Source organism: Pleurodeles waltl, chromosome 12 (genome assembly GCF_031143425.1).
Source record: "Pleurodeles waltl isolate 20211129_DDA chromosome 12, aPleWal1.hap1.20221129, whole genome shotgun sequence".
NCBI classification, from domain to species: domain Eukaryota; kingdom Metazoa; phylum Chordata; class Amphibia; order Caudata; family Salamandridae; genus Pleurodeles; species Pleurodeles waltl.
In genome coordinates, this window is record NC_090451.1 from 224,284,584 (window position 1) to 224,301,373 (window position 16,790).

At 46.0% G+C, this 16,790-nt stretch overlaps 1 protein-coding gene across 6 annotated transcripts in view; it reads left to right on the forward strand.

Moving 5' to 3' along the window:
- The window catches only part of WWP2 (WW domain containing E3 ubiquitin protein ligase 2), a 461,427-nt gene that overhangs the window by 388,700 nt on the left and 55,937 nt on the right, over positions 1–16,790 (forward strand). For all 6 annotated transcript variants that reach the window (XM_069216846.1, XM_069216845.1, XM_069216843.1 and 3 more), the window contains 2 exons: positions 1,518–1,572; positions 8,529–8,610. In XM_069216846.1, coding sequence (XP_069072947.1) covers positions 1,518–1,572; positions 8,529–8,610 — 137 coding nt within the window. The remainder of the gene's footprint in view (positions 1–1,517; positions 1,573–8,528; positions 8,611–16,790) is intronic.

The window sequence follows — 16,790 nt, forward strand, 5'->3', positions numbered from 1 at the left end:
ACAAAACAATCCTACCTGTATTTGAGTCACCCATGCTGCACCGTGCATGGCACAAGGGTGCCTGCTTTGGCAGCACATAGTGCTCCAGCGCATTGAGAGAGCAGGAGTGCGCCGTATATTAGTACATATGGCTCATTCCTGCCCCCTCCGTTTGACGCAGCGCAGCCAGGTGTCTTGCGTTATTGTGTTACGTCAAATATTGATAAATCTGGTCCACAGTTCCTCCAACACATCCAATAGGGGAAAGAAATCCCCATGGCGTAAAATATTATTACAATTATTCATTTGCTGGCTGAAGGGCAAAATATGGGGATGTATTTTTTCTATTGTTTACTTGCATCAGCATAGTAATGTTTTTTAAATAATTAAACTGCAAGATCATTACAATGTACGTAAAAATGTCACTCTTTCAGAAGTGGGAGATCTGCCCATCCTGGTCCTGACCAAAACCATCCATTGCAGTTTGATCAAGCCTAGCATTGCTTGGAACGGTTTTATTATTTACAGTGGAACAGATTTTACGCTGTTTAAGAAGCAAATATGTGGAAAAGTGAAAAAGAGTAAAACTATTTCTGGAAAGAGAAGTAAATGTGCAGCTCTTGCATGTTCAGATCCGGTGACTCCCTATGGGACTTCTGTAAGACAGGGAGTAGGCTTAAGGGCAGGATAGAGCTACTTCACACCGCCATCTGCTCGGGATGCTGTTCCCATCAGCGAAAATGAAGTACAGAAAGATTCTTGCGTATTCTAGTAAGATCTTAGAAAGTTAGTCCCCAAATCAGGAAATAGGGTAGGAGTGTAGAAAAGAAACATGTAAATTGTAACTTCTCCACTGAAAACAGCTGTAAGGTGTTTTTGTTTGCTGGGTAAATTGGTTAAATGGGTTGCATTTTGGTAAATACGGAGGTTCTACTTCCAAATTTGGTAAGGGTTGGGAACCTCCTGGCCGGACCCCTCCCGACGTTAAGGTAGCCCCTCTGGTGGGGGTGGGGAGCTCTCTGGGGGGTATTTAGATCTACGAGGCATTTTACGACGTGCATAATGCGGAATTGGGATGAAAGGAGCTTTGTATGGTGAATTCAGACATTATTTGAGGTAGAAGGTGTTGGAGGCAGCCCCCCTTCTGTCTGCCCGGCTCATGAATGCCCCCTCAGTCAGAAGCCTGGGAAGGGGCAGGGGGTGTGCCGGGGCCGTACTCAGGAAGCTCGGGGCGGGGACACGGGGCGGCCAGGAGCTCTTCCACCGAGGGGAGGGCTGCCATATCTCCCCGCCTCGGCACAGGGCGCAGAGCACAGGAGGGATATCTGGCCGGACTATCAGCCACTTTTTTATTCGCGCTCTGAGCGCCCAGCGTGCCTCACCTTGTCCCGGACCCGGGGTCTCCTCGGCCCATCACCCCCCACTTGGACCAGGCGCGACACCGGCTGCAGCTCAGTTTTTAACCTGTCTTTTCTTTTGTGTGTGTTTATTTTTTGTGCTGTGTTTGGTGCACGTCCCACCCGGGGCTCTTCCTCCAGCCCGCTGGCGCTCCGCAGGAGAATGACCCGCTTGGACCGCTGCCCTCCGGCTGGGGTAAGTGCAGCGGCTGCGCGCGAGCGACCCATCTGTGTCCCCTCACCCGGCGCGCGCTCTCCTCCCTGCGCCCTTCATCCCAGCATCTGGTCCTCGCGCCGCGCGCGCTCTAGGCACCCGCAGACGCACGCATGGTCCCTGGTCCCTAACCTAGCGCATGCTATCAGCGTGTACTGCCGCCCTCTCTTCAGAGTGTGCGTCATTGTTTCTGCCCAGCGGTTCTCAGCCATTCCCGGATCCTTATCCCAGCTTCATTCCTTGGGAAATTAGTCAGGAGAGTGTTTTCCAATCCCCATGACCTTCCCTTCACAGGAATCCAGTCTTCAAATAGTTGTCTGGAAATTCACAATTTCTGTCTATTTAGTTATATAGTTGTTATGCCGTTTTATATAGCGCAGAGGTTACCCACAGGTGTTCGAGCGCTTTGCAATAGAACTAGATTGCTAGGACACTACAAGAGTATCGAAGGTTACATCACTCATAAGCACGCAGCCCATGCAGCGAACATGTACAAGACTAGCTAGGCCTGCATCCTACGGTATTGAGGAAGGCGAGTGATCCACTGGGCAAGTCGAGGGGGTTCTAGAAGCAGTGCTTCAGTATTGCATGAAGGTCTGTTACCACCAGATTTCTTAAGCTTTTCTTGACATCATCCATTTTGTTTTGTGCCCAAATAGTGCCCTGACTTTGTTCACAACTGGTATTTTATTAGATAGAAGTCTAAGAGCTGGTCAGAACCGTCTCTGTCCTTGAAATCTTCCAAGCGTTCGGCCTCTGTATAGTTTAAGCCGCCAAGAGTCGCCCGTGGGTATCAGTCTGGCCTCTCTCATGGACCGCTCTAGTGCCTGAGGATTCTCTGGGGGTCCAGCTTCCTTGCTTTGGGATCATGGGTTCTTGAGGAGTCTCTGAGGTGTCTCCAGATCTGGTACCTCTCTTGCACGCCGGATGTGCCAGAGGACTGAATGCACCTTCTCTATCCCTGCTTTCTCAAAGAGTGTCTTCCCAATGAGGAGTTCTTGGGACTTCTGTACCTTCTTGGATTGCAAATATGTGCTGCAAGCGTTGCTTGAACTATATCTAGGTCTTATTTAAGAACACATTCTCACTGCACTCTGATGCCACGTACACTGGTCCTCAGTATTCATTGATTAGTGAAACCTGAGCAGAAGCCGTTAAAGCTGTAAAGTGAGGCTTACTCCCGGTGCCCAGAGGAGCCTGTAGGCACGTTAAAATAGGGCCTGGACCACAAGAGAGCCAACCGTCATCTCTTAGGCAGTGCCGTTGATGCCTGACGGGTTTTGGAAGTTTTCCACCTCTACCTTCTCACTCGTGATTTACGAGCATTTTAATAAGTTGCCTTCTGATTATTTTCCACCCCATCTTGGGGGATTGTATGCTTCTAAAATGGGCCTGGTCTGTTCTCATCTCTCCCTCTCACTACGGCTGTAGTGGGTTTAGTTCTAGATATTCTTGACTTCTCTCACTTGGGGTTTTATGGTGTGCCCACAACTTATCTCTGTCTTAACATTCTCTTTCATCTCTCTCGTGTATTTCAGTTACACCCACACACAGGTTTGTCATTTCTGGAGGATTGTGTATATGTGTACAGGCTTTCTTGAATTAGCTTTTTTCTGCATCCTATTATTCCTCAAATGTGGTTATGCTTACCATGTTACTTGATATTACCATCCCATCCTGTTATCGGGAAGTTTGCTTTCCTCCTCGCTCTCACTTTCAGACCTGTTAGGGGACCAGCAATATTTTTGTGAAATGGGAATCTCTGCCTGAAACTTTCCGCTAGATGAATGAGAGCAATTACATTTGAGTTAAGGTCTGACTAGGATTTATTCTAAAAATACCCTAATCATTGTCTTCAAAATTGGTAGGTGTGCTGGATCATAACCAGCTTTAGGAATACAGGGAGCTGGTGGAACATCTGGGCCTATCTTTGCTTCAGTTACCTTGGGCTGTTTCTACTTTTCAAGGGCTTGTTTATGCACGACTTAGATCTCCCTAGCCCATCTACTCACCTGCTGCGCATATCAACCAGGGAGGCTGACTGCAGACTGAGGCATCAGTGTTCCTTTGTGTGGGTTCCATCCAAATGCATTTCCTTTTAGCTGTTTGCTCTTGTCCCCCATGTTCTTTGTCTGCTGATTAGTTATTAATGAGGATTTGGCTGGTGCCAATTGTTTCTGAAATGGGTTTTTCCATGATGTAATGTGGTGTATTTTATGGTTTTGTGCAATGTTCTAATATAACATTTGATATAATTGTGCAAATCACATATTTGTTTACCTGGTTTGATATTGGTAAACAAGTGATCATTTAGTGTTACTGGAGACATTGAGTTGATTTGTGGCGGCAGGAGTGATATATACATATTTAGTTGATTGTCGTCAGGTTACAGGGTCTCCACACTGTTCTGTTGTATGCATCTGTGGGTGCTTGTGAGGCCACAGAGTTATTTGTGAGGCATGTGTGAGGTTATTGAGTTTATCTGGTACATTTGATATGTTTGTGTGAGGGTGTGCACTATCACGTGGCAGTACCTTACGAGTTTGTCTGAGAGTACATATGCACTGTGGCTTTATTGGTTGGGTTTGTGAGCTGATGGCCCTTACCCTTCAGGATGAGAAAGGCTGCTATAGCACGAGGTTTAATTTTGCCAGGATATGATGCTCAAATGCCGTTTTTAATTGGACAACCACAAAAGGATGTTTAGTTGGCACAGTAGCTATGCACTTAAAATTCCGCAGCTGTGGTCATTGTCTTGAAAGTCTGTTAGACTTGAAAAGAGTTTCCACTGTACTTTGTTAGCGTATGCTTTGCTATCAGAGCGTACACTGGTTAGTCTAGTAAAACGTTCAGTGCAGCGTTTGCACTTTTCGATCAGATGCACGCTGCACCAGATATTGGCACTTTTTTGATGTTGTGAAGTTTGTTATTTTAAATTGTTTAGTGGACTTTAGAGATTTACTCAGGTGTGTGTACACCATGGTGGTAAACGAACGTTATTTTAGGATTTGTGGCCAGTGTGACTTGCTTTATGCCTTTGATTGATGTGCTCATGGAGTTTGCCTGGCATTATTTGTATGGATTATTAGTTTGAGGTGTTAATAAGACTGCATGGTTTTGTAGATTGTGGGTGCTCTCTGGTACCATTTGAAGAGGTTAAGGGTTTTATGAGGTTGTAGCATTTAGTATGTCAATGGACTCAATCTTTCAGGATTTGACGTTGTGGGTTTGGTTAATGCGTTCTCTGTTGGTTTTTGTCTGGCGGCAATAAGTGAATTTGTGAGCATATGATCTTTTGAAATATGTGTCTGTAAATTGGAGTTTGGATGTGTATCTTTATATTAGATATATATCGAGTTATCGCTCATTTGTTTTCATTGTTCAAATATAACGCATGATTCCTACACTCCTAAAGCCTCTTTGCACTCCGTCCAAACTATTGACCACACACATGTCCCTTCTGGATGGTGTTTGCACTGGTCCAGCTAAAAGCCTTGCACCACCACAGATTCTGTTTCCTTTCCACACAATATTCCTAAATAATAACAATATTATTTAGAAATACTGTGTGGAAAGGAAACAGAATATTTCCTTCCTGCGCATTAAATGTAAGTTCCTGGACTTGAGCATCAGTAGAACAGGGGGCGCACAGTGCTCTGCCTGCATGTGGACTGTGAAATAATTGGTCACCGAGCTGAAAGATTCCAGCAGTCACCGAGTTCCGAAAAAGCTCTCCCAGTTCACCGGACGATAAGCCCTCCTGACTTGGGGCCAAGTCCATATAGGGGCAATCTGAAATTTGGCAACGACACACTTAAAAAGTACAGCTTCCCTCGGACCGGATCTAATGGATGTGGTCATATTTTCTTTTCTGTGTGCTGTAAGGACGTCCGGATGCTTTTGAGAGTCCAGTTCTTTCCCAGCCAGTGACCAGGCAGATATTGCTCCGTTTGAAGGAGTCAGAGGAGGAGAAGGAGGCTCAGCCGGCTGTTATCATGGATAAATGTATGTTATTCTGCACTAGCCTGAGCTACACATTCCACATGCTAATCTTAGACCTCTGATTACTCGTGTTTTCTCCAGCAGTCTGCTTTCTCATGTGACGAACTCCACAAGAAAATAGGAAGGGAGGAGAAGCCGTCAAGTGAATAAATCACCAAAAGTGGGTAGAAGAAACCTAAGTTTTACTCCTGCCTTTTCCATGTGTCTACTGTCTGTCATCCTGGACAAAACACTGTTGTTTCTCTTTCCTCCATTTGGAACGGGCGAGCCTGGCAGCCAAGAAAGTGTGTTGGGAGCAATACGAGTAACTGCACATTTACATTGGCTAAGTATAAATTTAGTGCTTTTGGAAGGTGCCAATGAGAAAGAACTGGATGCACAATTTCTCCGTGGCAAACAAGCTTCTTCAATCTGTTGACCGGTATGACCAAGCATCCTCAAGTGGGTGAGACAGAGGTCCAGAGTTGACTTCTCTTTTTAGTAACAAGAAAAATGCACCCTGTTTGACTACTATGATTGTAGATTTATCCAGAGCTGAAGTTGTGTCTGGCCCCTCTTCCTTCTAGTTCTCCTCTTCATCCCAGACTTAGTTTGATTATTCCAAGCTTCAGCTAGAGTTAAAAAAATTAAAAATGCAGGAGGCTTCGGAAAATCAGCTTCCCTCTCAACATTTCAAAAGAAGTAAAAAAAAAAAAAGTAAAAAAAAAAAATGTATTCTTTTTCTTTGAATCACATTTTTAAAACTTGTCAATCCCTGGAACATTTTGGAGTGCTGTTAAACCCTTATGTCAAGATACATCGCAGTCTTACCTGAAGAAAGCACCTCCTTGTGGTTAAAAACGGTAATGCCAGGCGCCATTTTGGTCAAATTGACATCAGTGAGATACATTTACAGCAAAAAAGTTAACCATCATTGGGTAGCTGTAGAGTTTGTCGCTGGTGACCATAAACTTGGTTTATGCTCTTTGTTGTGGTTACAGCCTTTCTGGTGAAAGAAGATCTTTATTTATTCGCAGCTTTATGACGATTGCTATGCACCTGGTCAAAAGATTGACAGGGTTCCTAAAATTAGCTCAGAAGTAATTGAACACGTTAACTTGGGAACCAGGTTCACCTCAGAACAACAGAGTTAAGTGTTCCCACTTCTTTTTTTATCTCAGGATTTAAAAAAACGAATAGTCATACATCTATGAGTGATATTGATTTTAGTTTCTATAGTGTGTTCTTTAACAGTTTTAATGCCAGTGAAATTGTACCGGTTTTAACTAACTGCCCAGTAAATAAGTATATTACTATACGTTGCGTACAAGCAGCACCCCTTTCTAATTAAGATTCAGAACTTCTTCGGAGCCGAACAGTGCTGCCGGGCCAATAGTAAGGGTTGATGGAGTTACTGTACAAAAGTAATGGAGTACGGGTTCCCTGGTCACACCAGTGTTCACTAAAACCAGCCCACCCCCAGTTACTTCTCTTGGAGTGGTTTCACTCGCCGGCCGATCACTTGCTTTTTCTCAAAGGCGGTGGGTTATAAAGCTGCGTGTCTAAAGGTGGAAGCCGGAAGAGTGTGAAACTGTGAAGGTGATCTGTGGTCACACGTGTACTGTGCAGTGTGCTGCACATGTAGATGAGTGAGTAACCTGGTTACTTCGCAGTCACGTGCCTCGCCTTGCAGCCGGAGCAGGCAAGAGGGTGCAGCGCAGGTTTAAAGGCGCTTCAAGCTCCTGCGCCTCCAGGGAGGAAGGAGACCCCACGTCTGGCGGCTGCCCGGGGGTGCTGTGGACATCCGTGGCCTTAGAGCCTTTGCATGAACGGGCTGCGGTTAGGGTCCCTTTCTGTTACTGACTCCGGGGGGTTAATGGGCCAGCTGCGAATAATAACAGTCAGTCATACTTTCTGTTCACAAACGTACGTGCGCACTTCTTCGAAGTGCCGAGAGGCGGAGTGAGCGAGCACAGTCTACAGTCAGACCAGCGCAGGCCCGTCCGCACAGGGTCTCCCCAGAGGGAGCGGCAGGGGCGCTGCTGCGCCAGGTGTAGGGCGGTGTCTGGAGGCGCCATGAATGTGTCACCTGGTTGTTCGTCTTTCTTTCTTGTGGGCAAAGACGTGGTTTTGTGAATAAGAAAGTAACATGTTTCGATATTTAATAAACAGCGTCTCTGTTTCTTCAATTTTAACCTTCTTTTACTGTGGAAATCGTTGTCTCACAGCTTTTGGTTCTGTGGTAAGATGTCCGCCATATCGCTTCTGAAACGGCTAGCCAAACGCGTCACTCTCAGCCCTTCTGATTCATGGCAGCCTCCTCTTTTTCCCGCCTTCAGGTGGCAGAGATATTTATTGCACAGTCAGTGGTGTCATCATAGCTCTTGCCTATATCCTGCTTTCACTTTTTCCCCCATAACATCTTTGCTTAGGGAAAGTTTCTTCTCTGAGACGGGTTTGCATCCTTGGTGACTGTTCTCAGGGACAGTCTTTTTTACAGCCCGCCATCATTTCCTGGCCTGACTTTTGCAGATGGGTCCTGTTGGTCCACTTTGCAGTGTTAGCCATTTTGTCACCTCCACAGTTCCCAGTGTATCAGAGGGCTTCATTGGAAAGCCCTTTATTTTCCAAGTGTAGTCAGATCCCAGTGAATTTGATGATCTCCTCTGCCCTAAGATGAGTTGTTTTTTCTGATCAGGGCGCATTGTATAGCGAGCAAAAGCATCCTCATCACACTTAAATACATTTCCAGACCAGAAGCTGTCAGTGCACCAGATTTCACATTCTCACGGTCCAGGGCGGCCTCTTCTCCCCTCCACTTCCAGGCCTGCACCCTAAAGTGCACTCTGGCAATCCGCGAGTCCTTATTCCGCCACTCTCACCCCTGTTGTGCGCTCGCGGACTTGGCGATAAGGCAGGGTTTCTTTAACCATGTACATGTTGTCTTTGCCTTTTAGAAAAGAGACAGGACAATGGGCGAGTTTATTACGTGAACCACAACACGCGGACGACCCAATGGGAGGATCCCAGGACTCAGGGGTAAGATATCTTCTGTCAGTCCTATGAGCAGCTTTCTTCGAGGAAGGCTAGTGACTCCTGAAAGAATCCAGTAATAAAGTTCCAGATACTGTTTGCTTAGGCTCGTGCCAGACTCACCGGCCCCCTGGAAATGGGAATTCTGGCTGTGTAGTCCCTTGTCCACCCCCTGGAAATGGTATTACTGGCAATGCCCCCATAGGCATAACTGCAGTGTATCCAATACAGCAAAATAGTGCAGCGACTACAGTATATTACAAGCACAGCACAGGCAGTGCTGCACATTAAACCACCAAGCATCCAGCGCTGTGCATTACAAACACACCACAGCCACTGGAATGCATTTCAGACTCAGAGCAGCCACTCCCGTGCATCCAGCCTAGTGCATTAAGAACCTAGTGATGGGTCTACATTGTCTGACAAGCACAGCACTGCCCATATAGCACCTTACGATGTATTACAGTGAAAGCAGAGTCCCTACAAGAAAGTATGAGCACAGTGTCTCCAAAATGGTACTTAAAAACTTATTACAACAGCTGCAGTTTATTACAAGCACCACAACCACTAGAAGCACTAAACCCGCAGCACAGCCATTGCAATACATTACAAGCGGTGGAGCCAGTACAATGCATACGAGCACAGGCTCTACCTTACGCAACACGCATATCACCATCCATCCAGTGCATTAAAACCATACTGCGCTTTCCAAAGACTCCATTGCAGCTCAGTACAGGGACAGCACGGCCACTAGTGGGTTAGCTGTGCGCCCTGTACACACTTCAGTTCAATTCAGTAAGTACAGGGCCTCCAAAATGGTGCAGGAAGAACTCATTGCAGCAACTCGAGTGCATCACTAATCTTGTGCAACCAGTGTCCCTTGGGACAAAGTAAGTGCAGCTGCTAAAGATATTTACAAAACGCTTTTGCAGTCCAGCATGGTCCAGTGCAGCGCCGGAAAGGCTCCAAAACACAGGACTGCGATGAAGCTCATAACAGACAGCGCACCCACCACCGAGTATGTCACACAAGAAAGTACAAACACAGTGCAGTCACTAAGCTTGTTAGACGCACACAGCACAACTACAACAGTTTATGCCAAACACAGCACAAGTGCTGCATTTTGCCACAAGCGCAGCATGGCACTTCAATGCAAGTGTAACTGCTCCCCGAGGCGTGAGCGCGCTTGGACTGAGCTGGGTCATCAGTGAACATGTTTTTGGGCGGGGCAGAGCATCATCTTAAGGGGTGACCCAGATAGACTTGTTGGCTCAGCCCAGCCTTGAGGAAAGTCTAGGGATATGCGGAGACGGTTGGGCAGGCAGCTATATATCTGGGGCACGGCAGAGATGACGCGGGATGGGCAGAGAAGAATATTGCTACTGGGATCAGGGCAGAGCCAAGTAGCATTTGAGCAGTGTTATGGAGACCCGAGTAGATGGGGCGGATATCGCGATGGAGGAAGCAAGGCATCATTTGAGCATGGCAGAACAGGCAAGTTGTGTAGGGCAGAGCAGAGTAAATGATGGAGCTGGTGTTTGAAAGCATATGCCAGATGGGGTGGAGGAAGGCACACTCTGCCCATAGTAGAAATGGCCAGGGCAGCCTTAACTGCCAGTCTAAACTACACTGCACGTGAATATCTGACTGCACCAGTAATGGGGGAAAAAGAGTTCAGTGTGCCTTAAAAACCTATCGCAAAAGCAGAGGTGCCAAATACTGCTCCTAAAATAGAGTAAGGCATTAGAAAGGCGTTTAGTCACGAGAAAATGCTAACTATATTTCTTTATGTTGAAGGAACAATATATATTTAATACAGTCCTATGCAATTCTCCCGACCTCCTCACTTCCTCAAGTGAGTTACTTTGTTTAGGCTGGAGCAGCAAACCTGAGGCTTTAAAGATTTTTATTAAATGCCTAATAGAGAATATTTGTGTTCATCTCTGTAATACTGAGACACAAATCTATGTTTCACTGTCCTCAGTATGTTCCCCATCCCTTACTGAGTAAAGTGCTTTTCTGTACGCTGGAATTGGAGTTTTGCAATTGTCCATGCATATGAAGAGAAAATTGTGGTTATTTAGGTCTCCCTGCTGTTGCGTCTATCAAGAATATGTTGTGAAACTGTTTTTTGCCTTTTCTAGAACTGAGTTGATAAAACTCCAGCATTCTAAGTTATGTCCTTGTCACTTCTCTACTGAAACCGATCTTTGACACCGGTCCACGCCGGTGGAACGGTATAAACTGGTGTTCCACCTTCTGCAAGTTAGTAACACTGCTGCGGCGAATGCTGAAGCCTGCAGCTTGTATATATGTGCATGCTAGTGTATGTGTATATATATATAATACTATATACACACACACAAATACACACACACACACAAAAATACACACACACACGCTCGGAGTGTAATGTTGACTCTGGGGAGTGGCAATGATGCACGAAAGACGAAGCCCCAAGTGGGTCGCAATGCTCCTCCTAGTGCTCAATAATAGTAATAAGAAGCTTATTCCACTCTGTACATCTACATATATGGTTTATGCCATGGTGTTTTTGTGTTTTCTCAAGTTTTTTTTAAAAACGTTATTTATTAAAGCCAGGATATAAGGGCTTAATTTCACACACTGAAGTAGAATCACATTGGAGAGGGGGACTGCCGACTACTAGGAGAGTTGCTTCCTCGTGTACTGTGTCAGTAACACATATGTTCGATGGCATCTGTCGCTGTAGATACACATGGTATGCATGAGCTCGCCATCTGGTGTTGGGTCGGAGTGTTACAAGTTGTTTTTCTTCGAAGAAGTGTTTTCGAGTCACGGGACCGAGTGACTCCACCTTCTGTGCTCATTGCGCATGGGCGTCGACTCCATCTTCGATTGTTTTCTTTCCGCCATCGGGTTCGGACGTGTTCCTGTCGCTCCGAGTTTCGGAACGGAAAGATAGCTGAAGACGGAAGATTTTCGACGGTATCGTTGCGATCCGGTTAGAGATAGACACATACAACGACGCGTTGAACATCGAAGCGCTTCGGTGCCCTTCGGGGTAGATTTCGGCACCCCGTCGGGGCCTAGTCGGCCCGACCGCGTGGAGGACAACGCCGATGGAACGGACCCCGTTTCGATTCTGCCCCGAATGCCACAACAAATATCCTTATACGGACCTACACTCGGTCTGTAATCTGTGCCTGTCACCCGAGCACAGCGAAGAATCCTGTGAGGCCTGTCGGGCGTTCCGGTCCCGAAAAACTCTGCGCGACCGTCGAGCGAGAAGACTCCAGATGGCGTCCACGCCAAAAGAGCGTCGACAGTTCGAGACAGAAGAGGAACAGGAGGAATCCTTTTCCATCCAGGATTCAGACTCCGACGAGCTACACTCTACAAGAACTGTGAGTAAGACGTCGAGATCAAACCTTAAAAAAGGAAAGAAGGCCCAGGGGACGCCACTGCCAACCGGCCATGGCTCCACCCAAATTCTCGGTGACCAACAATCGGCACCGAAAAAGGCCCATTTAGTGTCGAGATCGTCCGACTCCGGTCGAGACACCGGCACGCAGCCTCCTCGAGACCGAGAGAGTGCTAAACAGAAGCATCGACACCGAGAGTTCGGTGTCGACACGGATCGACGCCGAGACAGTGGCGCCGAAGACCATAGAGGCCAAGAATTTTCGGCACAGAAAAAAAGGAAGGTTACCTCGGAGCCGAAAAAACAATCGACAGGGGTTTCGGAGCCGAAAAAAGCGACATCAGACCCTGTTTCTGGCTCCTACACTGAAGAGCATTCTATGTCTTCTCAAATGAAGAAACATAGATTTGAACAAGAACTGCAATCCACTGACGTGGATCACACGCAAAAGCGTATCTTTATTCAGCAGGGGACTGGGAAGATCAGTACCCTTCCACCTGTCAAACGAAAGAGAACGCTTCAGTTTACTCCTCAGCAACAAACAGCACAAAAGGTAACACCTCCTCCCTCGCCTCCACCTGTAACTCCGGCTTCGCCAACTTACACCCCGTCACATTCGCCAGCTCACACCGCCATGAGCCACGATGACCAAGATCAGGATGCGTGGGACTTGTACGACGCACCAGTGTCTGATAACAGCCCAGACACATACCCAACTAGGCCATCACCACCGGAAGACAGCACAGCCTACTCACAAGTGGTGGCTAGAGCAGCACTATTCCATAATGTGGAACTACACTCGGAACAAGTAGAGGATGATTTTTTATTTAACACCCTCTCTTCAACCCACAGCTCCTACCAAAGCCTGCCGATGCTCCCAGGCATGCTACGCCATGCAAAGGACATTTTCAAGGAGCCAGTAAAAAGTAGGGCAGTGACGCCTAGGGTGGACAAGAAGTATAAGGCGCCTCCTACGGACCCTGTATTCATCACCTCTCAGCTGCCACCAGACTCTGTGGTGGTAGGGGCTGCCAGAAAAAGGGCAAACTCACACACTTCTGGGGATGCACCTCCCCCAGATAAAGAAAGTAGGAAATTCGATGCAGCCGGGAAGAGGGTTGCTGTCCAAGCAGCAAACCAGTGGCGCATCGCAAATTCACAAGCGCTGTTAGCGCGATACGACAGAGCCCACTGGGATGAGATGCAGCATCTCATTGAACATCTCCCAAAAGATCTGCAAAAGAGAGCAAAACAGGTTGTTGAGGAGGGTCAAAACAATCAAATACGCTCCTCCATGGATGCAGCAGACACGGCCGCAAGAACCATTAATACGTCGGTTACCATCCGTAGGCACGCATGGCTCAGAACGTCTGGATTCAAGCCAGAAATTCAGCAGGCAGTGCTTAACATGCCAGTAAACGAAAAACTTCTGTTCGGACCGGAGGTCGACACAGCCATAGAAAAGCTCAAGAAGGACACTGACATTGCCAAGGCCATGGGCGCACTCTATTCCCCGCAGGGCAGAGGATCTTATAACACCTTCCGCAAAACACCTTTTAGAGGAGGGTTTCGGGGTCAGGCCACACAAGCTAGCACCTCACAGTCCGCACCGCCCACCTACCAGGGACAGTACAGGGGAGGTTTTCGGGGCCAGTATAGAGGGGGGCAATTCCCTAGGAATAGGGGAAGATTTCAAAGCCCCAAAACCACTACCAACAAGCAGTGACTCACATGTCACACACCCCTCCCACACAACACCAGTGGGCGGGAGGATACGTCAATATTACGAAGCATGGGACAAAATAACTACAGACACATGGGTCTTAGCAATTATCCAGCATGGTTATTGCATAGAATTCCTGCAATTCCCTCCAGACATACCACCAAAATCACAAAATTTAACAAAATACCATTCACAGCTTCTAGAGATAGAAGTTCAAGCACTACTGCAAAAAAATGCAATAGAATTAGTACCAAGCACACAAATAAACACAGGAGTTTATTCACTGTACTTCTTGATACCAAAAAAGGACGAAACACTGAGACCAATTCTAGACCTCAGAGTAGTAAACACATTCATCAAATCAGACCACTTTCACATGGTCACACTACAAGAAGTGTTACCATTGCTCAAAAAACACAACTACATGACAACCCTAGACCTCAAGGATGCATATTTCCATATACCAATACATCAATCACACAGGAAATATCTAAGGTTTGTATTCAAAGGAATACATTACCAATTCAAAGTATTGCCTTTTGGTTTAACAACCGCTCCAAGAGTATTCACAAAATGCCTAGCAGTAGTCGCTGCACACATCAGAAGGCAGCAAATACATGTGTTCCCGTATCTAGACGACTGGCTAATCAAAACCAGTTCGCTCACACAATGCTCAAACCACACAAATCAAGTCATACAAACCCTCTACAAACTAGGGTTCACCGTCAACTTTGCAAAATCAAACATTCTGCCAAGCAAAGTACAGCAATATCTAGGAGCCATAATAGACACGACAAAAGGAGTAGCAACGCCAACTCCACAAAGGATCCACAATTTCAACAGGGTCATTCAACACATGTCTCCAAACCAAACAATACAAGCAAGAACAATACTACAGCTCCTAGGCATGATGTCCTCATGCATAGCCATTGTCCCAAACGCAAGACTGCACATGAGGCCCTTACAACAGTGCCTAGCCTCACAGTGGTCTCAAGCACAGGGTCACCTTCTAGATCTGGTGTTGCTAGACCGCCAAACTTACCTCTCGCTTCTATGGTGGAACAGTATAAATTTAAACATAGGGCGGCCTTTCCAAGACCCAGTGCCAGAGTACGTAATAACAACAGATGCTTCCATGACAGGGTGGGGAGCACATCTCAATCAACACAACATAAGAGGACAATGGAACATACATCAAACAAAACTGCATATAAATCATCTAGAATTATTAGCAGTTTTTCAAGCACTAAAAGCTTTCCAACCAATCATAACCCACAAATACATCCTTGTCAAAACAGACAACATGACAACGATGTATTATCTAAACAAACAAGGAGGAACACATTCAACGCAGTTAAGCTTGTTAGCTCAAAAAATATGGAAGTGGGCAATCCACCATCAGATTGGTCTAATAGCACAGTTTATTCCGGGGATCCAGAATCAGCTGGCAGACAATCTCTCTCGAGATCACCAGCAAGTCCACGAATGGGAAATCCACCCACAGATTCTGTACACCTACTTCACACTCTGGGGAACACCACAAATAGACTTATTTGCAACAAAAGAGAACGCAAAATGCCAAAACTTCGCGTCCAGATACCCACACAAGCAATCCCAAGGCAATGCCCTATGGATGAACTGGTCAGGAATATTTGCTTACGCTTTTCCTCCTCTCCCTCTCCTTCCTTACCTAGTAAACAAATTGAGTCAAAACAAACTCAAACTCATTTTAATAGCACCAACTTGGGCAAGACAACCCTGGTACACAACACTGCTAGATCTGTCTGTAGTACCACACATCAAACTGCCCAACAAACCAGATCTGTTAACGCAACACAACCAACAGATCAGACACCCGGACCCAGCATCGCTGAATCTAGCAATCTGGCTCCTGAAATCCTAGAATTCGGACACTTGCAACTTAGCCAAGAGTGTATGGAAGTCATAAAGCAGGCCAGAAGGCCATCCACTAGACACTGCTACGCAAGTAAGTGGAAAAGATTTGTTTGGTACTGCCATCATAATCAGATACAACCGCTAGATGCAACTCCAAAACATATAGTAAATTACTTGCTCCATTTACAAAAAGCAAAGCTAGCCTTCTCTTCTATTAAGATACACCTTGCAGCAATATCTGCATACCTGCAAACTACCTATTCAACTTCCCTGTATAGGATACCAGTTATCAAAGCATTTATAGAAGGGCTCAAAAGAATTATACCACCAAGAACACCACCTGTTCCTTCATGGAACCTAAACGTGGTTCTAACAAGACTCATGGGCCCACCTTTCGAACCCATGCACTCTTGCGGAATACAATTCCTAACCTGGAAAGTTGCCTTTCTCATCGCCATTACATCTCTAAGAAGAGTAAGTGAAATTCAAGCGTTCACAACACAAGAGCCTTTTATACAAATACATAAAAATAAGGTCGTCCTACGACCTAATCCAAAATTTTTACCAAAAGTTATTTCACCATTCCATCTAAATCAAACGGTAGAACTACCAGTATTTTTCCCACAGCCAGATTCTGTGGCTGAAAGAGCACTACATACATTAGATGTCAAAAGAGCATTAATGTACTACATTGACAGAACAAAGAACATCAGAAAAACTAAACAGCTATTTATTGCATTCCAAAAACCTCATGCAGGTAACCCAATATCAAAACAAGGTATAGCCAGATGGATAGTTAAATGCATCCAAATCTGCTACCTTAAAGCAAAAAGACAACTGCCCATTACTCCCAGGGCACATTCAACAAGGAAAAAAGGTGCTTCAATGGCCTTTTTAGGAAACATCCCAATGCAGGAAATATGTAAGGCAGCCACTTGGTCTACGCCTCACACATTCACCAAACACTACTGTATAGATGTGCTATCCGCACAACAAGCTACAGTAGGTCAAGCTGTATTAAGAACTCTATTTCAGACAACTTCTACTCCTACAGGCTAAACCACCGCTTATGGGGAACTAACTGCTTACTAGTCTATGCATACCATGTGTATCTACAGCGACAGATGCCATCGAACTGAAAATGTCACTTACCCAGTGTACATC